Source organism: Alligator mississippiensis, chromosome 2 (genome assembly GCF_030867095.1).
Source record: "Alligator mississippiensis isolate rAllMis1 chromosome 2, rAllMis1, whole genome shotgun sequence".
NCBI classification, from domain to species: domain Eukaryota; kingdom Metazoa; phylum Chordata; order Crocodylia; family Alligatoridae; genus Alligator; species Alligator mississippiensis.
In genome coordinates this window covers 290,063,749-290,089,094 of record NC_081825.1, presented here as the reverse complement: position 1 = coordinate 290,089,094, position 25,346 = coordinate 290,063,749, and the positions used below count along the sequence as shown (strand labels likewise).

Below are 25,346 nucleotides of genomic sequence, written 5' to 3'. Positions count from 1 at the left end.
AGCTGCGGCCTCACTAAGGCCGAGTACAGGGGGAGAATGACGTCCCGGGATTTGCTTGAGAAGCATCTATGGATGCAAGCCAGCGTTTTGGTCGCTTTACTAGCCGCAGCATCGCATTACTATGAAAATGGATTTTCATAAAATTTTAAGATGAATGATTGCTATTTCTGCACAAATTTATGAATTCAATATGAATAATAATTCTGGAACCATATATTTATGTATATTTTTGTCATATTAGAATGAAAATACCCAGTTGGTTTTTTTCTTATTTAGAGGCCCCTCATATTATGATTCCCTAAGCTGTAGTTTAAATATCTTAAGCCTAAATCCGGCACTGGTGACACAGAAGCTTTTCCTACCAGTCCCCATGCTTGCTGGGCTTCTTGGTCAAACAGATTCTCTAGCAGATGATTAGGCTTGAGTTTTTCCCCAGAGTGACCCCACTGGAGGGTCTTTCTCCCCTCTGGATTGCCTGATGCTAAAGTGTGAGCAGGTCATCAGTACCCCTGAGCACCATCTATCCCATGTCCTGGTCTGAACCCAGTTTGTGCTCGTTTCAGTTAGAAAAGCTGGCAATTGCCCTTTGCCTAGTTTTTTTATGAGCTTGGCCAGCGATGGTTGGGCATGGACTCATACAAGATAGTAATCAGGCTGAACCAACCTACCCTGAGTGGGTTTTTTTCACTTTTGGTCAGACAACTACATGCTTGAGGGTAGAAGGAAGGATTTCTTCCAGGAATGAAGCACTGGCTGTTTTGTCCATGAGCAGCACTGGTTGCCTTTTTTAATTGCATCTGAATGGAAGGAGATGCAACAGGAAGCATAAGGAGGGGAGCGCGGCTGTCAAGTGGATCCCCACAGACAGCAGGGCAGCTGAGTTGCTTGCTGTAGGGCAGTGGTTTGTAAACCTTGTTCCAGGGCACCCTGTGGTTCCAGGATACCTCGTTGGGGTTTCGTAAAGAGACGGGAGGTATTGGCGGAACGGGCAGGGAGGCAGTGCACTGCCTTCAATTTGGTATCCCACGATCACCTCTTGGCAAAACTGGCTAACTGCGGGCTTGACCTCACCATGATCCGCTGGCTGGGGAATTGGTTCCATGGTAGGACCCAGAGGGTAGTGGTTGATGGAAGCCAACCGTCTTGGTGCGCTGTGACCAGCCTCAAGGCTCTGTCCTAGGGCCTATACTGTTTAACATCTTCACCAATGATGTGGACATTGGTGTCAGAAGTGGACTGGCCAAGTTTGCTGATGACACCAAACTCTGGGGTAAAACATCCACACCCGAGGACAGGAGGGGTGATCCAGGCAGATCTTGACAGGCTCATGAAATGGGCAGATGAGAACCTGATGGTGTTCAACATCGAAAAATGCAAGGTTCTCCACCTTGGGAGGAAAAACCTGCAGCATCCTTATAGGCTCAGCAGTCCTACGCTGGCTAGCACTACGGATGAAAGGGACTTGGGGGTCATGATCAACCACAAGATGAACATGAGCCTTCAATGCAATGCTGCAGCTAGTAAAGCAATCAAAACCCTGGCTTGCATCCATAGATGCTTCACAAGCAAATCCCAAGTCGTCATTCTCCCATTGTACTTGGCCTTGGTGAGGCCGCAGCTGGAGTACTGCGTCCAGTTTTGGGCTCCACAATTCAAAAAGGATGTGGAGAAGCTTGAGAGAGCGCAGAGGAGAGCTACGTGCATGATCAGAGGTCAGGAAAACAGACCTTATGATGAGAGGCTGAGAGCTATGGGACTCTTCAGCCTAGAAAAGTGCAGGCTCAGGGGTGATCTGGTGGCCACCTATAAGTTTATCGGGGTGCTCATCAGGATCTGGGGGAACGTCTGTTCACCAGAGCACCCCAAGGGATGACAAGATCGAATGGCCACAAACTCCTCCATGACCGTTGCAGGCTGGACATAAGGAAGAACTTCTTTACTGTCCAAGCCCCCAAGGTTTGGAATAGACTGCTGCCAGAGGTGGTTCAAGCACCCACTTTGAACGCCTTCATGACACATTTGGATGCTTATCTTGCTGGGATCCTATGATCCCTGCTGACTTCCTGCCCATGGGGCAGGGGGCTGGACTTGATGATCCTCCAGGGTCCCTTCCAGCCCAAATGTCTATGAAATCTATGAAGATAAGCTCCATCCAGGAGATCAGCAACTTACCTCTAGTCCAATCAGAATGAATGCAGCCCCTTGTCTTGGGTTACCAACTGCTATAAAATAGCATCCTCATAAGCTGATGCTGCTTTGCTTTCAGGAAGAAAGCATGCTCGTTGAAAATGAACCACAAGCATGAGACAAATCATGGGCTGAATAGGAAGAAAAGGAAAAAAAAAAAAAAGACAAAAACAATGTTTCTCTCAGTCTCAAGGGAAGAAGCACATCTTGATTCAGACAAATTCAGAAGTATTTCACTTCAGAGTTTTCCAGGGGGAAAACCCTCTCCTCTGTTCCTGAGGAACTTTCCTTGCTCTGATTATTAGACTCAGCTCACAGTACTGTCCTTGTGAAGAATGAGAGGGAAATAATTCATCACCGCTGGATCTGTCCTGTAGTTCCAGCACGCACGGCAGGCAGCCACAGTCCTTCTGTCCAGAAAGGCAAGGTTAACCTCCGATCTCTCAAGCTTTGAATGAAAGAATGTCCATCCTAGCACACCTTCCAGTGTGATCCTTCTGCCCTCCACCCATTTCCTGGGGTTAAAGGTTACTGTCTGATGTGGTTTACTCCTATAGAATCAATCAGTTAGGATGTCTAAGGCAAATAAGTGAAGTATCCCTTGTGTCTTCATAACCCACCGGGGGAAAATTGAGCTGACTGTCAAGTGGTTAACTGGCCAGTCATCAACTGGTTCCCTCCTTTAAGGTGCAAGTTTTGTGCAGCTCCCTGCATGAAATACTTCATGCAAATGATCTGATGAGCTTTGAGTTTTGCATATACCCATATACATTAAAAAACAGCATGTGAGGGGGTAGTGATGAAAGGCACAAATCCTGCTCCAGAGAGCTAGGTGCAGGGAGGAGTGGGACTGCAAACAAACCCCACCCCGGTTCCTGCAAAAGGTGGTGCTGAGCCCCTCACGCCAAGGTTCTTCATTTGCTGCTGAATGAAGTTCTGCTGAGTTCAAGATGGAAATGACTCTGAGTCCAGCATAGCCTCTCCCAGGCCCCTTTCTACTGGCTGGTCCTCCTCCACACTTGGTGTCCTAGACCTGGATGCATGAGGAAGAACAGAAAGAGGTGATAATAACTCACAGCTTCCAGGCTTTAAACTTCATCTCAATAGTGGTTAACTGTGTATAAATGAATACCCCAAGAGCAAAGATGAGGAACATCGGAGACCTCAGGAGGGTGGGGAGGAACTCTGAGCCCCTCCTCAGGCAGAGGCCAGTTGTCCTCCCATGAAGGAGGTATTGTATGCTGCTAGCCCAGCAGCAGGTGAAACGGCTGTCCTACTTAAAGCAAGGTAGATTTGCATCTTTTAGACTATTTAAATCACAGAGGTATAGCACAAGCTTGCATGAGCCCAAGCTCACTTTGGGACTCTGTCTCCTGAGACGGTGAGAGTGATGCATACAGTCACTGTACAGGTGTTGGGGTGTAATGGTAACTGCTGTGGGGATACCACTTAAGCTGGAGTAAGTAGTTGGGGCAGCAGCATTTAGTGACAGGGCAGCTGCAGTACCCTCCCCCTAGGATCCAGCAGGTGAGGGATAGCAAGCTGGCAGGGGGCTTCCTACACTGAAGCAATCCCTTGTTTCCTGGGGCAATAAGTGCCAGTAAAGTGCCTGCATCTTCTGCGCAACCCAGCCAGATGCATGAGAGTCGGGCTAGGCTATGAGATTGGGTGACATTTTGGCTGGGCTGCAGGCATAGAAGTAACATGGGATGTGTCACACTTGGCAGCCTTGGACCTTGTGGGGGCACTGGATAGCACAGCTGATTGGGAGTGAGTTATAAACCTTTCACCTTTAAGTTGCTTGTTTAAATCTAGTCCCAAGACCTTGATCCTACGTGCTGCTTTATGTGCCTACACCACAATTGGGTGCCTGATCAGGGCCCTCGCCAAAAGCAATAGAAAATTATTCTTTTTCTGGGGTAGATTCTGCAGTTGGTGCTGCTCACCCAATCACCTGCTGGCCTCACAAGTTTAAGTATAAGCCTGCTGGGGGCTGGGTGGTACTCCTGTTAAAGAACTTGGTGATTTCAAAACAGCCCCCCTGGGACATAGTCCGCACCACCAAAATCACCACAATTGGTAGTCTCTATAGAAGAGACAAAGAATAAATAAGGGAGGCAGTTTGGCCTCCATTCTTAGAGATGGCTTCACTGGGACACACAGACCTGATGCAGATGGTTTGAGCAGTGAAGGAAGCTTCCCCTGCTTATTCTTTGCTTGTCCTATGACTAGTGAGCTTCCTTCTCTGCAGCTAGTAACATGACATATCCCTAAAGCACTGGAAAGCTTTTTTTTTTTTTTTTTTTAAAGCAGCTACCTGTTGTCAATAACTGCTCCAGACCCAGGTGTAACCAAACAGCTTTGCCTACAGGTAGAAGAAAAGGGTGATATCCTGCAGCAGCTGAGAAATAACAGCTATGGTGAAACGCAGAATAGGAGAACAAAATGAAGCATTAGGAAACCACTGTTGTGGCACAGTGAGAAATAGCTAAACTGGTGGGAAAGGCACAATCTGAACCAAGGAGAATGACTGGAAAATGGATGAGGGGAAGCGTTTTTAAAAAGTGGTCATAGGCATAGATGATACTTTGGTGGTCCATCATCACAACTACACTGTGCAGGGCCAGACACAGGCATGGACGAACTGGGTAGCTGCCTGGGGCCCGGGCAGAAAGGGGGCCTCAAAATGGTAATTTTAAAATTATTATTATCATTATTTCTGGTGAAGGGGGGCCCGATACTAAAAGCTTCCCCGGGGCTGCCGGGAGTCTAGGTACAGTGCTGACGCTGTGTCCTGTACTCCTGGAGGGCCTGAATACCTCAGCATTCACAGAGGGGAAGCTGAGGCAGAGAGACTCGGGCAATAAAGGGGCCCTGTGGTAGACACACAGATCAAAGTCCCAACATATGTATATGGTGGGAACCCCAGGCTCATCTTGCTGCTTCTCCTGGAAAGAAGCAGAAAGTTGCTTTTAATGCTTGTTCATGATGAGCTGCAGAACCAGAATGGCCTTTGCTTCAAATATAGCTGGCTCCCACCTACCGTTCTCACATCAGGAGGCACAGATCTGTCTCAAGAAACCTCCCCACTGGCTGTCAGAAATCTCTACATGCTGAAATGCAGTTTCCCCTTCCATGTAGGACTGGGGATGGGATTTAGATGGATGGGAAAATGGCATGGGCTGGGATTTAGTGGAGATTTTGCCTAGCAAGGCATAGCAACCTTAAAACACCAGACTAGCTCCACTTCTGTTTCTTTTCCACTTCCTTTCCCTTCTGCTGAGAAATAACCCTAAGACATTTTTACAGGCAGCCATATTTTTAGAGGAAGGAGATAGAGCCAAGGCTGTCTTAACCATTAGATGTATAAGTGCTGCCATGGTGGAGGGCACCTTTTTTGGAAAAAGCAGCGTAAAAATGAAAATGACTATTTTCTTCATTTCTGAGTTTTTTGCTTGTTTGTTTGATGTGTAGAGGGAAAACCAGGCAATCAATGGTAACTCTTTGTGGGGAAGGAGGGGAAAAGGTTTCCTGAAGCGAGAGTCAGGTGAATAGGGACAGCTGTGGGGGTGGGTCCAGGACAGCAGGAGAACTGGGGGCACTGGAGCAGATTATGGGAGTGGGAAAGATGGAACGGGGAAGCAGGTCTGAAGATGGGTAAGCAGGAAAGTGACAGCAACAAGGGAAGCAAAGCAGGCAGGAGGACTTTGGCGAGTGGCTGGCCAGCTGACACACATTTAGCAGCTGCTGCTGTGTCAGCCTAGGGAAGTAGTTGCAGCTGCATGCTGGCCATGAATAGCAGGAGGAGTGGTGTGCCGGCTGGCTGTCGGAGAGTCAGGCTGGGATCTGAAAAGAAAGGAGGAGGGTGGGCTCCGTGAAAGGGTTGCAGCACAGGGGGAATGCTACAGCCCTTTGATTTCTGACCTGTTTGTTCCCATTGTGCCCCCTTAGTGGCTCACCAGTACTACAGGGTTAATGAGGAGGGGAGGCTGCAGAAAATGTTAGGGTAGAAATGCTGATTTAGCCTCTGATAATGTATCCATGGCACTGCAGCTCTATACAGCTAGGCCCCTTCGTGGTTGCCAATAGAGATCAAAACCACAGACCTCCGCTTTGCGGGCTGGCGGAGAAATCCTCTTCTGCACCACTTCTACAGTTTCAACCAGTCCCTGCAGGACACCATCACCCCACTGAGCCATGTGCCCTGTACGTGCCACGCATGACTCCCGCCACACTGCAAGCGCTCATGTGTATCCCCACCCACGACTGCCTGACTGTGCCTCTCCCTAGGCCCGGGGAAACCCACACCACCGCTCCCCAAGGGCGAGGAGGGCAGCTTCCCCTCTACCTTTCGGGGCCAGGAGAGCATCCAGGTGGGCAGACGCCACACAAAACCCTAGGCCGTCAGAAATGCAGAGACCAGTCTCCTCAACCAGGCCTTTTTTTTTCCCCTTCCTCGGAGCAGTCGATCCCAGCCCTGCCGCTGCCCGGAGGTTTCTGCCAGCTGCTGCAAGTGGCAAATCGTCCAAACTCCGGGCGGGCTCCAGGCAGCGCTAAGCATCAGGTCCAGGCTCCTGCAACAGCAGCAGCAGCAGGAGGAGGCGGAGGCGGAGCTGCCCTCCCCGAGGGGTGGGGCCGGGGCAGGTATGGGAGAGGAGGGTGGGGACGGAGGAAGACCCCTGCGAAGTGGGGAGCAGTGGGACACCCGCCCCTGCTGCCAGGGGCTCCTCAGCCAGGGGGCGGTGCCGCCTCCGCCTCCTCCTCCCGGCTGCGGGCGGTTGGGCGGGCGCGGGGCTGGGGAGTCCCCGGGGCACGCAGCGCCCTCCCTGCTAGCGCGGGTTAGCGGAGCGCCGCTCGTGGCCACACCCGCCCGCTCCGGGCTGGGGCCCTTCCCCCTCATGAATATGAAGGCAGCGGCGCCGGTGACTAATGGGTAACGAAGCTGTCACTCCGGCACCTACTTGTTGGCCGCTCGCGCAGTCGAGGCGCAGAGAGCGGAGCCGCCCGCGGTGCAGCGCGGCCGCCGGCCCATGCCCCGCGCCTCCCGGCTCGGCCGCGCCGCGCCGCCCCCGCCCGCGGCCCGTGCAGCCCCGGCGGCCGATGCTGCTGCGAGCGGCGGGCGGTCCATGGCTTGTGTGTGATTGCCCGGAGCAGCAGGCATGCGGGCTGGCGGCGGGCGGCGCCGGGCTGCCCTGGCTGCGGCGCTGCTGCTAACTTTGTGGGCGCAGGTAAGGCGCCGCGCGCCGTCCCGGGGGCTCCTGCGATGCACCGGCGGGATTTGTGCAATGCACCGGGGGGGGGGGGGGGGGTTCTGCAATGCACTCGGGCGGGGGGGGCGCCTTTGCAAAAACCACCTTTTTTTTTTTTTTAAAGAAAAATATTATTTCTTGCATTTGATTTTTATGTATTTTTTTTAATGCGTTTTCTGCCCCCCCCCCTCCCCTTCTTTTATTTTTCTGTCTGGAGGCGTCGCAGGCCACGGGCTATTTCGAGCTGCAGCTGAGCTCGGTGCGCAACGTGAACGGCGAGCTGCTCAACGGCGAGTGCTGCGACGGCGCCAGGAGCCCCCAGAGCCGGGCGTGCGGCCGGGACGAGTGCGACACGTACGTGAAAGTCTGCCTCAAGGAATATCAGGCCAAGATCACGCTCGTCGGGCCGTGCAACTACGGCTCCGGATCTACCGCCGTGCTGGGTGGGAATACTTTTTATTTGAACGGCAACCGATACTCCCATCAGGGCCGGAGCTCCGACGGGGGCAGGATTGTGATACCTTTCCAGTTCGCCTGGCCGGTAGGTTGCTTCCTTTCCCCCTCGCCGGGCTCCGGCGGGTCCGCCTGCCCCCCCCTCCTCCTCCCCCGGGGGTGCTTTCTCGTGCGGGGCTGCTCGTGCTGCCTGCAGCGGACAGCGCGTGCCCTGCGCTTGCGGGCGTGCGAGGGGGCGTGCTGCTCTGGGCTCGCACATGGGGCTGCCCGCCCTGTCCCATCCCGTCCCGTCCCGTCCCGTCCTGTCCCGGTCGGCCAGCCAGCCGGCCGGCCGCTCGGGGCGGGAAGGCGGGAGACCGCGCAACAGGTTGCGACCCGCCGGGTGGCCGACCGGCCGGCAGCTCCCGCCCTTGCGAGCGCCCGGCGGCGGCTCGGAGCGCGGCGCTGGGGGCCCCCAGCAGGGGGCGCTGCGGGGCCTCGCGCGTGCCGCCGGGCGGGGCGGGGGGAGCCGGCGCGTGCTGCGGGGGGCGGGGCGGGGCGGGGCGGGGCGGCTCTCGCGCGCCCTCAGCGACCGTTGGGCGCGAGGCGGCGGCGCGGCCCTTTCCCGCGCGGAGGGGGCTCGCCGGCGGCACGCGCGTGGAGTGGGCGGGCGAGGAGCGAGGGACAAGCACGCGCACAGGTTGCATGCGCTCCTCACGGGACCCCCAAGTGCACACGCACACACACGCTCCTGATGGGACCCCAAGTGTGCACGCACACACTTTGCATATGCTCCTAATGGGACCCCAAGACACACCTTTCATGTGCTCCTGTTGGGACCCCAAGTGCACACATGGACACGCACAGCTTGCATGTACTCCTGACAGGACCCCAAGTGTCCTTGCACGTGCCCCTGATGGGACCTAGGGCTGGATTGGGGTCTGGGTGTGTCGGCCCCTGCACAGCAGCGTGCTGTGCCCCTGGCCTTCTCCAGCTGAGTTTGGGGCTGTCGGGGCTGAAGGAGAAAGCTCCTGAGATTCCCTATCTGCCCCCTCGCTTCAGGTTGTATGGCAGTCTGAGGAGAGGGGTGGGCAGGAGCGCTGCTGTGCGGGGAGTGCTTGGGCAGGGGATTTGGGGGAGCTTTTCAGCTCTGCTGTAGGCAGGAGCAGGTTCACAGCTGTTACCCCTCCACACACCAAAAAACTGGGGCTTTGGGGATGGGAATTGTTAGGTTCCTGGTGAAGCCTGGGCTGCAACGGTAGCGCGGCTTCAATGGGATGCAAGCCGGATATTGGCGCACGATCCCCGATTAGGGAGATGCTAGAAAATGGGATTTTCTCTACTAGTATCTTGCAATGCAAAGCTGGCACTATCTTTTTTTCCTCCTTGCTTTTGTCTGGGTGTCAGTCACTGAAAATGTTTGTCGTGAGCCCTGTCTGTAACTTGAAGGAATAAGTCCCGCAAAATTTTAAAATCTGTGCAGTGCTGAAGTCTCTTCCTCTTAAGGCTCGCACTTCCACCGAGAGAGACTCCCCTTCTCCATCCGAGGCAGGCTGAGGCTCTGCAATAAAGGAGGGAGCGGAGGTGCTTCTGATTTAGAAAGACATTGGCATGTTTTTAAATTGTGAATTCTAGACGAAGGATTTTCGAGAGCATGTGAGCTTTTACGTGTTGGGTTATGTGCAAGGTGGTTCGGGTTTTACTAGCCACGTTAGAAGGCCCGTGTTGGCTGCATAGTTCTGCTGAGTTGTCAGGGTTCCTGTCGATGGGGGGATGGTGCCTCGTACAGAAGCAAAAATGTCTCTAAAACATTAATCCAAGAAATAGTGTTGGGTGTGGCACTTTTTAAGTGAGCTGTAAAATTTAGGCAAGGAGGAAATCCTAGTTTTGACTGAGCAACAGAGTTCAGTAATGTTCACGTCTCGGATCACAAATGATCTCGGTGAAGAAGCGGAGGCTGTTTAGCTCACCGTTTTAATTTACCAGTTTCTAGTACTGATACTTGAAACAGGCAGGGAATTGGCTAATCCTTTTAATACAGGTTCCTGCGGCCTGCCCTTCTATTCTTGTCTGTCAGAATAAGCACTCTCTTATCTTGCAGCTGCCGGATATTATGTTCCTCTTTCCTGGATGAACCTTAAATGTTTTACAGCTCATAGTTCTGCAGGTGAATTTAGTGCAGTATGTCTGGCGCACAAGCAGCATGCCTTCCATTAAAGTTCTTATACTGCTACATCTCACCACTCTGTGAAATCACTGCTGCTGAAACATTTAGTGTCTTTATTTCCAATGCTTTTTTGCAGCTGTTGCAAACCAACCTGTAATTCATTTAAACTTTGCAGCTGGGCACAAAATGCGTTCTGGTGGGTGGCTAGCATTTGATTTTGGAAGGTATACTGAGCACTTTTCCTGCCCACCCTTAACACTAAAAATAACTGTAGACTTGCTGCCTGGCAGTTTTCAGAACTCCCCAGGCTTTATTATAGCCTGCATATAAACTTTTATATCTGTCTCATATACTGTAGCCTCTTCCTAAGTGATCTCATTGTAGCTTAGTGTCAAGTCTGATCATGGAGAATAGCGGACATTAGTGACAAGCTGCATAGTAAGGCGCATAATGAGTGCAGGCTCTGTTCCAGTTACTTAGATATGTTTTGATATAGATGCTAGAAATAATAGCTTAACATCAAAAAGTTTTTTAAATGGGTTTGCGCTTGTTGCTGAGTCGAATCAAAATAGAGGCACCATTTAAAACTTTCTAAACTGTTTTGATAACTGATCTTTTTTTGAAACTTTATGTATAGTGTTGTTTACTGTAGTCTTGGTGTTGTGGCCTAAAAATTAGCCCAGTGACACTTGTACAACAGTGTAAAGGATTGTCTTTTATCAACCAAGCTGGAAGAGAGGCATTTTCTTGTCCCTGTTAGTGGTAATCTTGATCAGTTTGGCATGCATTTGGCTTGACATAGGATTTTTTTTAAAGCCCCTAAATCAATCTAAAACATTTTGGATAGAATTGGAAAACACAGACTCAGTATAAACCACATTTGATGCACGTGGACCTCTTGCTGACCACTAATGGAAAGTTCACTTGCTCACCGCAGCAGACTAATGTTAACATTGATTGGTCACAGCAGCATGGGCACTGAAGGTTGTATGGCATTGGTCTTCCTCTCCCACTCTCTTCTTTTGTCACAAGCTAGCAGCAGCTGGAAATCAAATGATCAGTGCTAGTTACAGAAAGCACCCTCTTAATTGTTAAAGACTACTTAGTTAACCTAAATTGCAGTTTTAGCTGTTCATATTTAAACTGTCCCTTCCCTTTTTTAATTAAAAAAAATATATGTATTTTTAGTCTGAGGTATGACATACCTATTGTATAGCACCCAATTTCAGAGGTGCTTGGAACTTGATATGAACTGTCAGTTATGTTGCTTATTCGTCACTAGTCTGATCTCCTTTCTGTAAGTGAAGGTTGAAATATTGCCAGAAGTCCTTTAAAATTGCTACCTTGGGATACATCTTCTGCATAAATTTAGCAGTGGGAGAAGTTGAACAGCTAGAACAATGCAGCTGTCGTTTTCACCCACCTACCTCTCTTCTCCCTTCCCTCATGCTCTAAAATTTGAGAAGCTGAACACGCAAAAAGAGAATATCAATAAACAAATTTTACTTGGTTTAAAATAAGATAAATATTAAAACAATATTTTTATTTGTAATTAGAATATTAAGGAGTTGTTCTACATAATTTAGAATTATCCAACAGGGTCTTCAATACCATTGGCATTGCACCTTTTGAATACAAAGTAAAGTAGAAGTTGTTTGACTAATATTGGGACTAACATACCCCCAAAAGCAGACTTGTCAGTAATCTTCAGAGTGTAGATTGTTCAGAGGTAGAATGTGACTTGGGTTCTTCTACTTGCAGAGCTTCATCTCTTGTTCAGTGTAAAAATGAATCTGCTTTCAAAAGTTTGTGACTTTTTTTTTAAGCACGCTTTAAACTGTTAGGTTCTTTGAATGTCAAATGTACTACATAGACCTTTGCACTAGTGGGTGCTGCCTGTATCAAGATTGTTGGAAACGTCAATTTTAATGTCCCTTCACCTCTCGCTACACAACATGCCCTTCATATCTTCGCCAGTGTTTATGCTGGAATAAGTTGTCATGGCAACATGTTGCTAACTATTAACACTTCACTTAAATTATTGCTGCATAAACCCAGTTCCTTTTTTCCCTGCCTCCCTCATGAGTTCACTTGTGGCTTCTTTAAACATAACTTTTAATTTTGGAAGCAAGTCCCTGATTTAAGACACAGGAGAAAATAAGTGATAGGGTAGCTTTCAAATTTTTAATACATCTAATATTTGGGGGAAAATGTCTTGTAAATTCTGCTCCTGCATTCCTCCAGTTCATGCCTTTATAATTTTAAAAATTGCTCTGTACCTCTATTTGGACGATCAAATATTAACATCTCTGTACTAGTATTTTGTTGGCAGTTATCTCTGGTGGTTAGAGCAGAGGACTGGAATATGGGTCACTTTTTAATGACTTTGACACTTGTAAAACTTAGTTTTTGTGAACAGACAAGGTTCCTTGGGTGAATTTGATATCTTTTATTAGACCAACCCAAATGGTTGGAGAATAGTTATTAAGCAAGCTTTTGGGTTCAAAAACCCTTGGAATTCTTGAGATTTATAGTTAAAGGTGGTAATTATAATGCTGGGTAAAAATAAATTATCCACAGCTGGGTTCTGGCTTTGTCGAGTCAAAAGGGGGACGGATGCCTTCTTCTGACTTGCATGGTTTTAGGGCTGTTTGAGCCTTTTACAGAAGGGAAGGTAAACTTCCTTCCCTTGCCTCCATCCTTTCTAGGATTTCAAATTGTATCTGTAAGTTTTTGCCAAGAAAGCGAACATAGATCATATGTTCTGGAGAGATCTGGTTTAATGCTGGAAAAAAAAATCTGCACTGAACTGACTTCTAAGAAATGGGTTCTCATAAACTAACAGGGGACTAATTGAAAACTTGTACTGATGACCGTTGTTTCTGAATCCATTAATTGGGATGAACACATTTCACTTGGGTTATGAATGGTTGCTCTCCTTTTTAATGAAATTTGTCTTTATCCACTGTAGTGGGAGAGATCCCTGAAAATCCAGCTGGAAGCCAACAGAGTGGTGCCTGGCTAAGCTGAATGCCACAATTCAAATTGTGGTCCCGTGGGTACATGGATGTTAGCATTTCTTCTTGGTGCCAAGAAAAGGGTGGGGGGGAGGGGAAGAGTATGATGCATGAATGTGTGTGCCCTATAAAACTTGTTGTTTTTCTGTACCAGGCTCCCTAAACATTGATCCTGTATCTGGGACCTCATTTAAAGATAGTTCTGCAAATGCATCCTACTAACAGGTCTCGATGTTCAAAAGTTTTTTAGACAAGAAAATGGTTTCTTACAGAGGTGTGTGCATGTGGCATAATAGACACAATTACCTTGCTTTTCCGGACAGCCATTTATCAAACCCCTTGAGCATGATAGATGGTTGTTGTTCTTTGGTTTGTTTGTTTGTTTGTTTGTTTTTTGGTATGACAGAAATGGAGCTCCAGCGTTATTTCACATTGGGCAGAGCTGAACCAGGATGGTGATGAGTTATCGAGGGCAATGGAAGATGGGGCATTCAGTAACTATGTGATTTGCAGTCTGTGCAGGGCACTGCATTCCCAAGTGGCACTTGATGTCAGGCCTGTTTGATGCAGGAGCGGCCATAGCTGGTTCAGAGTCTATTGAGGCAGACCCAAGAGAGTCTGTCTGGGTCTGCCTCAATAGACTCTGGGAGGTCTTGTAGAGGGGTTTGAGATAAATGTTTTGAGTCTGCAGTTTTTGAAAGCCCATCGCTCTTCCCATAGTTGTACAGCTGAGTTATCTGGGGAAGAACCTTTGGAAATAGAGTTCAGGTGGGCAGTGCAGGATTTCTTAGTTTGGAGGTGCTGCTGGACCGGAGGGTCTGAGAAGATGTGCTGAGCAGGTAGTGAAAATATGAGAAATTCAGAGTGCTGGGGTTTGGAGAAGGAGAGATTGTGATCAGAGTGGTCTGATTCTTTCTTTCTCCTTGTGACATTTGGTCTGCACCTTGTCTAGAACATTCAGGCCAAGTAAAGATTGATATCCAGCCTCTTTTATCCAGAGTTAGCTACTTTCAGAATTTGCCAGAGTAAGGTATGCTCTCCAGTTCTGAAATGTGACTCAATTGCCTGGGATATTTGTGTTTTCAGCTGCTTGAATTTAATCTAGGTATCCTCTGCATTAAAGATTTGTAGTGCGGAGGCCTGTACCTTCAGGAATTTTCAGCTCTTTATTGCATAGGGGTACCACTTGCTATGATAGTGAATCTCATCCACATATCTGCAAGTGTCTTACCTTGAATGAAAGCATGAATTAAGAATAAGTAATATATGATAAACAAGACTGCGTTAGTACAATTTTTCTAAGCAACTGTCCTGCAACAAGGAACCTCGCTTTGGAAGAGATGCATCAAGTTTATGCTGTTGAAATTACTTTTCCAAAAACAAAACAAACAAAGGAAAACCTTCCATACATAATGGAAAGTAAAGGAGGGAATGAGGGAAGGGTGTGCAAGTCCTCTGTCAAACTGCATAATTCTCAGATATCATAGCAATAAGTGCAGCAAGAGTGCATTAAATGAACAAAGCGATTATAATGGGAGACTAATATGGAAGTGGTGTAGGTGGTAGCTTAATATTGCTTGATAAGCTACATTAAATATTTATGTTGAATAATATGCCTGCAGTCCGAGTGTCTTTCCAGATGGAAGTCTGTGTTGATAACAAAGCTTCTTTTATAAACACTTAAACAAAAGAAATATTTTCTTTTATAAACTCTCTCAAATGAAATGTTTCTCTTAACTCGTACCTTACTATTGGTGTTTCAGATTGCCCAGTCAAAATATTCTAGAGGCATTGCACTGAATATTACAAGAGACTGTCACAACTCTAAACCTTACAAGGACATGCTCACTGCTAGTAGCCTCAAACAGCATATCCAGAGACACCTATGACTATTGATGGATGTGCACCTAAAAGCATCATCCCTTTCTTTCTGTACTCTGACAAATGGGTTGAGCCCTGAGACTTGCTACCAAACTGGCTCCCTTCTGTTGGTTTAGCTTGGAGAAATGTTCACATGCTTACCACTTGTTTATATAGATTTTTTTTTTTAAATAAGTATATGTGGCACTAGTTGAGTAAATATGAAACAGCCCTTCAAATCTGAGTTCAAACAAATCTAAAATGTTTCAATCCTGCCTGCTTAATGTAGTAATGATTTAGGGACTGACTTTCAAAAATCCTGAGTACTAATGACACAGTTTTACTGTAGCTACTGCAGATGCTACATGTAATGAAAAAAATACTTAGTTATGAGCACTTCAAAAACACATTTTAAAGGGATTTACTGGCATGTTCTGTGTGCCAACAGCTATTTGCATCTTGCACAGAACTGCAAATCTTAAGCTGATTTTTTTTTTCCATGAAAATACTGAAAAAATGTCTTGCAAGTTTTAGTGGAGAGATGAATAATACATCAACAGACATGTTTAAGTCATTGATATGACTGACAACTAATGTCCAGTCAGCACACTGGAATAGTTTGTAGACTAGACGAGCTGTATTTTTATAAGTTAAAATACAGTTGTTCTAGATAACTATTTGTTCAAGGCAAAACAGCTTCCCCTGGTCATATTCTGTTATTCTGATGTGTTGCCTATTTCATTATAAAAGTACTTCTTTGGTCCTGTGATGCTCTAAGGTATCAGAAATAGAATGGAAATACTATTCATTCAACCCCAGTCTCTTACAGACCTGTCTCAGTGTCTTCTGGGTTTTACACCGTTGACCTGAGTACTGTTTGTGTTTCTGAATATGTATGAAGAAATGTATACAACTTGCCAAAATGAGTCTGTTGGAGTTGAGTTACTTTGTAGTTTGTCATGTTGGCAGGAATAGTCTGATCAAAAATGACTGGTCCCTATGCCTCCAGAATCAGAAGTACTTCAACACATGGCTTGAAATATTAACTTGATAATAGCAATTGGGTAACTCAAAGAAATCCTTGCTTTTGGGGGAAGAGGGACAAGATATTTCCCTGAGACAGCTAATCCAGCAGAACTTTTAAAATGTAAAATCTTGATACTTTTAATGCATGCAGTAGACTCTCTATATAAACATAAATAGATGTGATATTACCTTCACTCTGCAGACAGTTATGTATACTCTTGTGATTATAGGCTTGTCTTCTATCACCCCACACCCCCACTTCCCCAAATGGAACTGACAGTCTTGTGCCCACCTTTGTATAGACCCTGTGCTTGGAAATCACGGAGCAGAAACAAGCAATGAAATGACCTGTTGGGATGGGGGGGGAAGCCTAATGTGTGTTGGAGAGCAGCTTACTCCTGCTTCTTTTTCTTCCTGCTCTTCTGGGAACTAGCAGCAACCAGAGGCTTGTGAATGGCAGTTGGAGGAGGGAGGGAAGGATAATCTCTTTCAGGAGCAGAATCGTGGAGGTTGAGCACTGTGGATCCAGCTTCACACAACTTAGAAGCTTGTATGAAAGATGGAAGGGGGGGGTGTGTGGATCAGGAGTGGTTCCTAATGCCCATTCCCAATTCAATGGGTACGTCAGGGTGGTGAGCTCTGGACCTGGAGGATGGCATTGGCCTTGCCGTTGTAGACATTAAGCAAGAACACCCGCCCCCCACAACTTTTTTTTTTTTAAGGCAGTCGATGTGTACTGCTGAAAACTCTTGGGAGAGTTCTGGGACGGAGGCTATCAAAAGTCACGCATGGTGTCCCCAGTTTGTAATCTTAAATGTCTTCTGTTCAAACTCCTATTTGAATAATTGCATTCTTTCTACCTGAGTTGCTCTCTACTAACAAGTAGAGGGTAAGTGTTAAAAAGGCTTCTCATGTTAATCACCAGAGCCAGGTACAAGCATTACACTTTTACTGATATAAGTAATCAGAAACTGGTCTATACCCATAACAGAACAGAAATTTGGCACGCACAGACTGGTATAAAAATGGTGAGACCCGGTCTAAGATTTGCCTGCCTTTCCTCCTCCCCCCCTCCCCCCCCCCCGCCCCGAGGGTTAATGCATGTTCTGTTTGCTATTGATCTAAACTATGCCACTTACAGAAAACCGTGAATCTTGGATCTCTTTTGCCTTGGGCTTTGAATGTCTACGCAGCCCAGAAGCGGCTGCATTAAATGGAGGATGCAATGATCCACCATCTCCACATCTATCTCAAGGGCTTTTGAGATCTCAAATGCACTTGGGTATTCAAGGTGATAAGGAGTTATTTTGTTTACGGAGAAGTCCTTTTGATGCTTTTCAGATACAGAAGAATTCTCTTTATCATTATGAAATTATTTGTTGTTTTGTGAATTGGGTTAGCTTCTTCTTTTAGTGCCTTCCTTCTAAAGGCTCCAGGTATGGGCGCCTAATCCTGCCCTCATGAGTAGCTTGGCTTTAAATGCTTTTATCTTTGAATGGTGTATTTCAGGAGTCAGAACATCAGTTGTTGAATAGCTTTTCTGATATCTGGACATTTAGGAGGAACTTTCAGCTGAAAGGTTGAGCAGACATGAATATTATGGATGGCTAAAATTACTGTTTGTTTGCTAATAGCAGTTAGAAACCTGAATTGGATGAAACGGGCATGCCATCTCAAGGCTAAATGACAATCTTGGCTTTACTTGATTAGAGCTTGTACAGGTTGCTAAGAAACGGACTAATAGTCCTTGAGTAACCAATTATATGCCCCCTGGACAGATGCACAGGTGCTTGTTCTCTTAAGTGCCTGTACGTAACTCTTTTGTTCTTTTAAACCTGGGAAATTTCTGAAGTATTAATAAGCAAGTTTCAATCTATTTACACCCTATCTCAAGTTTTAAAAAAGTTTTGTCAGCCTTGAGAGTCTCCCGTAGATGCACTTCTGTATACATGGAATAAAAGCTATCACTAAATGTATGATTCTATGAACTGCACTACTAAAGTAAAACTGCAAGAGAAAATGGTGGCCCTTCCAGAACAACTTGTATTCCTAAAAACTGGAAACATGCAGCATTCCTTCAAGACCAAACTCTCATCAAAGGGACTCCTGTACTTGAGGCTTGATGGACTCTACAGCTGTATCTCTCAATGTTTTTGTTTTAAAGAGTTGGATTATATCGGCCTTTTCAGGGCAGAAATCTTCAGAAAATGGCTTGCTCTTCACTAAAAATGAGTGGCATTTGACATAGGTGTTTGTGCTTTGCCTACCATTCAGTAACTTTCAGGTAACATCTCTTAAACCTGGCCATTGTGCATGGAACAGCATTGGGATTCTGGAGTTCATCTTGCCAGAAATGTGCTTAACACTAGTATTTTATACTAAATAGTAAGACAAGAATGGTTTGAGGTAAAGCTGATGACTTTTTCATAAAGTTTCAGTATTAGTATGTGATCAATTAAGCCTAGTTTTGATATCTTGAGCGTTTACTGTGTATTCTTACTCATTGGCTCCCTGGTCTTTCTGGGTCACCAGTCTTTTTACCATACTAAAACCGCTAGTAGAAAAGATCACTCTTCTTGCCTGTGCATTACAAATTTCTTCATTTCCCCTTCTCCTTCTCCCCACGGTGTCATCTGAAAAACATACCACCGCACTCTGCTGGTGACAAGTATTGGCATTCTTGAGGATTGCCTGCAAGAACTGGTGACCTGCATCTCCATCTTTCATAATGGGCTACCAAAAGACTAATCTTTCTTAAACTTTAAAAGAGCAAATACTTCAGTTGTCCAGGGGGTGGAGGAGGGAAAGCGTACATAACTAGAGGATCTACTCAATTTGTGACTTTGTGCAGAGTTGCCGGGGGGGGGGGGGGCAAAGGGCAGTCCTCTGCCAATCAGTGTTGAGGGGTGGGGCTGTTGGGGCCCATCAACCAGTCAGTGGCTGGAGAGGCTCGCTGCGAAAAGACTAAAAATGGCATGTGGCCCATGATTGTTTTTTCTTTTGTTTTCTTTAAGTAAATCGTATATTCAGAAGGAACAGTGCACAGGGAAACGCATATTTGAATGGGGAAACAATGTCAGTGTCCCCAAATTTTATAATGGCCTCGTCGATTAAGGCGCCTTAAATTTATGTATCCAGTATGCATACAGAGGAGAAACGGTAGGGTCACTGCCCTTGTCTTCTTTCACAAGGCGAAAGCACCTAACAGAAAAACCAAGTTCTAGTTTTAATCTTGAGTAACATCTTCAGGTTTGAATGGTTTGAAGTGGAGGGAGCCTGAGAAGGGGAGATGTTTACACACTCCAGAGAAAAAACACTTCATGCTTTGTACTGCCTTCAGTGCCTGAGGCTCTCAGCTTTCTACTTAATAGCATCAGAGGAGAGTTGTACAGTTCTGTTGTTGTTAGGTAGGCACATGCCCCTGTACTACAGACAAGCTACTCAATGACTCCCCCAAGGTTAGTCAGCATCAGTGCAGCTTAGGAAAATCCAACATGAGATTCTGCCTTCCCTCAGGAGAAATTGCCACCCATGGTTTTATATCATAATTATCATAAACATGCTGGCTAATCGGCAGAATTTATTTAAAATCTTAAGCTTGAAAAAGGCACCTGAAGAAGATAAAATAACTATAAAGAATTGGTGACAAACTTATCAATGCTTTCTTTAAATGCTGAAACTTCAGTTTTTACCAGCTGTCCCCAGTAGCGTAGTAGGAATTTGTTTTTGAGTTATATGAGACTAGATTTGAACTAGCAAGGTTAAATTGAATAATTAGTAGTGATGAACTGCTGGTGTCTAATTTAAAGTTATCAGTGGGGTGCTTGGTCATATTACAAAAGCAATAGAATTGGCACCCGTCTGGAAACTACTTAGAGGCCAAGGCTTGAAAACCTTTGGAAGTTTACTGAACTAATCTTATCCACTTGGAATAGGGCTGGTTCATTTTGCTAGGAAAGAATGGGGGAAGCATCTCGCTTTGACCTTTGTACATGTAGTTTTGCACGGGCTTTTTTTTTTTCTTATTTCGGAGAAGCTTTACGGTATACTACTGTTGGAGCACCTTAGTCTTAAGGGAGAAAGTTGTTTTAGGGGTAAATGGACTATCACAAGGACTACATCCATTGAACTGTGTTAGCATTTTATGCTTTCTAGTAAAACATGGTGGCTGTGTAAATGCTTTAAAAAACTAGGCTTGTATTCCTATGTACTGTGCAATTTGCTCTCTGTACAGATATACATACTGACCACTATACCAGACTTAAATTGAATAGACTCCTAGGCTGCATCCAGACGAGCACGGCCTGCATCCAGATGGGCATGGCCAGATGTGTCTGCTGCGCCACACATAGCATGTTCAGCTGTTCTCCACACTGCAAGGGAGCAGTAGATATCAAGCAGTCAAAAAAACCTGTGCAAAAAGGTGGAGCAGTCATGCGGGGACAGCGTGCACTGCTCAGTACCAGAGCATGGCTGGCCAGAGTTGCACTCCAGCTGCCAGCCAGGCTCCCAGTGGCAGGATTGCTGCTGCTGCAGTTCCAGGACCTCAGGTAAGGCTGCTGGGGCCAGCACAGTGCTGTCCCCAGCTTCCCCAACCCCATCTGGGGTAACCTGTCACGTGTTGGGGACAAGTAATGGCAGTACAAGGTGCGCCGCTGCTAGTTGTCCCTGGGGAACCAAATGTCCACGCTTGTGTGGACGTAGCTCTCTTGACTATTTATATATTACAGATTTAGCTTTACTTAAGAGTATCAGAATAATACCCTTTCATACTGGCAAAAATGCATATTGCTTATTAGCTGTTACTTACAATGTTCTCACAGTTATCAAATACAGTGTAGTGCTTAGTGCCACAAATCTGAGGTAACTTCTTTTTGTAGCAGATGTGGGTGTGATTACTTCAATAAAGTAGTATTCGGAAAACTAAATTCTTACCATCTTGTTCCCGAAATGCATGCTTTTGGTTTGGTACTATGCCCTACACACTTGATTTTGCCGTATAATTAGATTAACTGCTGAGAGGCTCAGTTGTGAATGAACATACCCTCTTGCACTGGGCAGCAAGGTGCCCCTTAAACCCCTGTTTTGAATTACTTGTATTGTCATGTAATTCAACTTGAATTACATGGATAACAGCAGCTCTTGTGGGGTAGCTTATTTTCCCTCCTGCACAAATTGGTGCAGTGTAGGCAGGGCCTTTGGCTATGTTTTTAATGTGTTGGACCACACAGCTAAACAGTACAGGTAGGTAAAGGGCACTGCTACACATGGAATTAAAATAAGCTGTCTCCTAGACCAGGATTGTATGGGGGTATACGAGGAGCTAAAACTGAGGGGGTGTTTTTGGTCCCTCTGCTGCTTGAGGGCAAGCATGGTGGCACTGGCTCTTATTCTGCTTTGGAAGTTCCATTATTTGAAGCTGATCAAACTGCTGTTTTTGTAAATCAAAGGTTACAATGAAGTAAAAATAGATCTCTCGCCTGTTGGATATATGCATATGTCTCTTTCTTAGAAGCTGAATTAATATTATTTTTAGTGTGTCTGTTAGAACATGGCTGCCAAATGCTGCTTGAAATGACCAGGGGTTAAAAATATCTTCTCAGTTACTAAAACTTTTGACACATCCATTATTGTTTTTCAAATGTATTCTTTATTTATTTTTTTTTATAATGGATACTTTTAAGATATATGCGTCCAGTAGAAAATTGAATACATGCAGGTGTACTTTGTTTAAAATAGTAATTAAAGTATGTTGTTACATGGCTAGTTTAATTGCCTCTTGACTTCAAGTTGAAATTCTGCTTGAAATTATAATGATGTGCTGCTTGAAATGCCCATAGGACATTATAATATCAATGTGCATGGAGCTAATGGGGGGAGGGGAAGAACAGTATTTATTACTAGTTCATCTCTGAATTCTCAAATTAACATAAAATAAGTCTTGTATAAACTATTCATAGAAAAGTAGGGCTGGAAGGGCCCCTAGGAGGTTATTAGTCCAGCCCCCTTTTTCAAGGCTGGATCATCCCTATTGAAACTGTTCCAGATGAGAAGTGGTAGTCCACAACCTCTCTGTATAATCTTTTCTAATACTTAGCCACCCCTGTAGTGGGAATATTCTTCCTGATATCCAACCAATATTTCCCGTGCTGCAGTTTTAAGACCATTGCCCCTAGTCCTGTCCCCTGTGGCCACAGAATAATCTCTCCCCATCCTTTCATATAACCACTCTTCTGTATTTGAAGACAGTTATAAAGTTGTGTGCCCCCCCCCCCCTTTTCTCCAGAGTGAATAATCCTAGCTATTCCAACCGTTTCTCATAATTCTTACACCTCTAATCATATTTGTTGCTCTCTGGACTTTTTCCAACATATACTTATTTCTTGAAGTGCAGTGCCCGGAATTGAATACCATATTCCAGATAAGTCCTCATCCGTATTGAATTGAGTGAAAGAATCACTTCCCATGACTCAAATGCTCCTGCCAATGGTTTCTATAACAAGAACATACTGTTGGCTCATTTACCTTTTCATAGTTTCATAGTTGGTAGGGTCGGAAGGAACTTGAGCAGATCATCAAGTCCGACCCCCTGCCATGGCAGGAAAGAGCACTGGGGTCAAGTGACCCCGGCCAGGTGTTCACCCCCCCCCCCCCCCCCCGTCAGCCTTCTCTTGTGGAGGCTGAACAGGTTCAGGTCCCTTAGCCTTTCCTTGTAGGGTCTGTCCTGCTGCCCCCTGATCATGCGGGTGACCCTCCTCTGGACCCACTCCATGTTGTCCACATCCCTCCTGAAGTGCAGGGTGTTTGGTATGCAAGAAAATAATGTTATTAATCAGTACTGGACTCGAGACAGACGTCTTGGGAGCCCTACTTAATACTTCCTCCTAATTGGATATCAGGTCATTGGCACTCTCTGAACATGATGATCCAACGGGGGACTTCATTCAGATTTAATCGAATGATCAAATAGGACTTCATGGTCCCAGTTCCATCTCTGCCTTGGCCTTCCTGACCGCCCCACTACAGCCCCGAGCAACGGAGGTATAGTCCTCTCTGGTGATGGCCCCTCCCTTCCATTGGGTGTTTGCCTCCTTTTTAGCTTGGAGATGTTTCCGGATGCTTTTGGTGAGCCATGGGGGCCTTTGCGCCCCCTTGTCCCCCTTTGATCCCTGTAGGGATTACCTCCCTTTGGGCTTGGAGGCTCGTCTCCTTAAGGAATGACCACTCTTCTTGGACACCCGACTCCTCTCCCTTCTGGGACCTCAGTCTCCCCCCAACTAGTCTCCTTACCTCATTGAAATCTGCCTTCCTGAAGTCCAGGGCTGCTGCCTTGCTGCAGGCCTTTGACACCTTGCGCTGGACGGTGAATTCCAGCAGGCGATGATCGCTGTCGCCCAGGTGATCGAGCACCTGCAGATCCCTCACCAGGTCATCGCCCGTGGCCAAGACCAGATCCAACAAGGCATCTCCCCTGGTGGGGCTGTGCACCTCCTGGGTTAGATAGAGGTCCTGCATCTCGGCTAGGAACCTACACGAGCGGTCAGACTTGGGTGACCGCTCTTCCCAGCAGATGTCTGGAAAGTTTAGGTCGTCAGTGATGACCATGTCGTTTGACCTAACTGCCTCCGTGAGCTGACTTAAGAATTCCTGGTCTAGCTCTTCTCCTTGTTTGGGTGGTCTGTAGTAGACCTCCACCCTTAAGTCCCTTTCTTCCTGACCACCTTGTATTCTAACCCAGAGCAATTCAGTTTGCCCCTCCTCTGACCCAGTGCTGCTCGTTGAGGATGTATATTGCTCCTTGACATAGAGTGCCACACCCCCACCTTCCCTCCCTGTCCTCTCTCCTGTACAGCCTATAGCCCTCAATGTTCACTGCCCAATCATGCGTTGGGTCCCCAGTCATGCGTTTATAGTACACTATTAAGCTGCAATCATTTTTTTAGTGCTCCAAACTAATCAGTAATTTCCCTAATCTGTTTTTACACTATTTGATTGCTCCACCTTAAGTGTAAAACTTTGCACTTGTCCTTAATCATTTCATTCAATTTAATTTTGGATCACTCTTTCCAGTTTATTGAAGTTGTTCTGAATTCTAATCCTATTTTCCAAAGCACCTACAGCCACACCAGTTTGGTGTCATTTGCAGGTATGCTAAGCATGCATTTGATCCCACCCTCCAAATCATTAATGAAAACATACTGTGTTTATTCAAATATGACATAGAGCTTTTTCCCCTGAAAAATTAACTGCTAGAAATTGGGACTGGTGTCTTCAATGAAAAATGTAAGGAGCAGAAGTCCTGATCCTACTGGAGTTGAGTTGCCCTACCTTGCTAAAAGCAGGGGGCTGGACCTGATGATCTCATGAGGTCCCTTCCAACCCTTAACTTTTATCAATCCTTTTTCTCAAACTCGGTGGGGAGCCAGTGATGCCTGCCAAGCCAGCTGAGGGCATACCTGGCTTGAGAAGAAGAGCTGCACAGTTCAGATCCAGCAAGATCAGGCCCTCAGTTAACTTGGCAGGTGCCATTGGTCAAACCCCTCTGCTGAGGCCCTGATCCTGCTAGATCCAAACAGCTTGGCACCTTTTCTGAAACTAGCATCACTTGACTTGTCAGGTACCGTTGGCTAGGATTGGGCCCACAGCTGACCTGGCAGGTGCTGCTGTCTCTCCTTGAGAGGAGAAGGGGGGCTGGGCTCAGCCATTGGCACCTGCTGTTCTGCAGGTAGGAGATTGACAAACTAGCCACAGGTTCTTGTCTTCCTTCATCCCCTTCAGTTACTTGGTTTTCTATATAAAAATACTAATGTACAGGTATTTTCAAGGAAATTATCTTTTTCTTTCTTCACTTGGCCTTTCAAAATCAAGATAAATGCCCTATGCAGGGTGTGTGGTATGCAAGAAAATAATGTTATTAATCAGTACTGGACTCAGGACAAATGTCTTAGGAGGAAGTATTAAGTAGGGCCCCCAATTGGATATCAGGTCACTGACACTCCCTGAACATGATGATCCAATGGGGACTTCATTCAGATTTAATCTAATGTTTAAATAGGACTTCATGGTCATTTAAATACACTTAAAGAGCCAATCTAGCTGCATTTTTATCAACATAAATCAGAAAATGCATGTATACATGATCTAGAACTTAACCAAATTCTCTGAACTTTTGGGAACTTCATAATAAAGTATAAGCATGCCAAAACACTGTCAACGGGTGATTTTTAGTAAGGCTGAAACCTTTTGGATATTCAAATATTCTAGTGAATATTTTGAGATCAACCTAATTGTCTATAGCTGGGACAAATGTTGTGTTCCCCCTCCTCCTTCCTTTGTCTCCCTAGTTCCCCTCTTTCCATCCCTCTCTCTCCCAGCTTCATAAATGCTTCATGTCTACTTGGCTATTGG

At 46.2% G+C, this 25,346-nt stretch overlaps 1 protein-coding gene and 1 long non-coding RNA gene across 3 annotated transcripts in view; one reads left to right on the top strand and one right to left on the bottom strand.

Annotated features, from left to right (window-relative positions):
• Positions 1 to 2,096: 2,096 nt before the first annotated feature.
• Positions 2,097 to 7,077, bottom strand: LOC132248855 (uncharacterized). Its single transcript, XR_009460311.1, has 3 exons — positions 6,536 to 7,077; positions 4,505 to 6,033; positions 2,097 to 3,220 (listed from the first exon to the last, which is right to left on the bottom strand). It is a non-coding gene; the product is annotated as an uncharacterized LOC132248855 (long non-coding RNA).
• A 62-nt stretch (positions 7,078 to 7,139) lies between these two features.
• Positions 7,140 to 25,346, top strand: part of JAG2 (jagged canonical Notch ligand 2) — a 95,698-nt gene continuing 77,491 nt past the window's right edge. The window contains exons 1-2 of one of the 2 annotated variants that reach the window (XM_059723297.1): positions 7,140 to 7,415; positions 7,654 to 7,977. In XM_059723297.1, coding sequence (XP_059579280.1) covers positions 7,347 to 7,415; positions 7,654 to 7,977 — 393 coding nt within the window. In that variant the 5' untranslated portion in view covers positions 7,140 to 7,346. The remainder of the gene's footprint in view (positions 7,416 to 7,653; positions 7,978 to 25,346) is intronic. The other variant, XM_059723298.1, reaches the window with a different exon arrangement.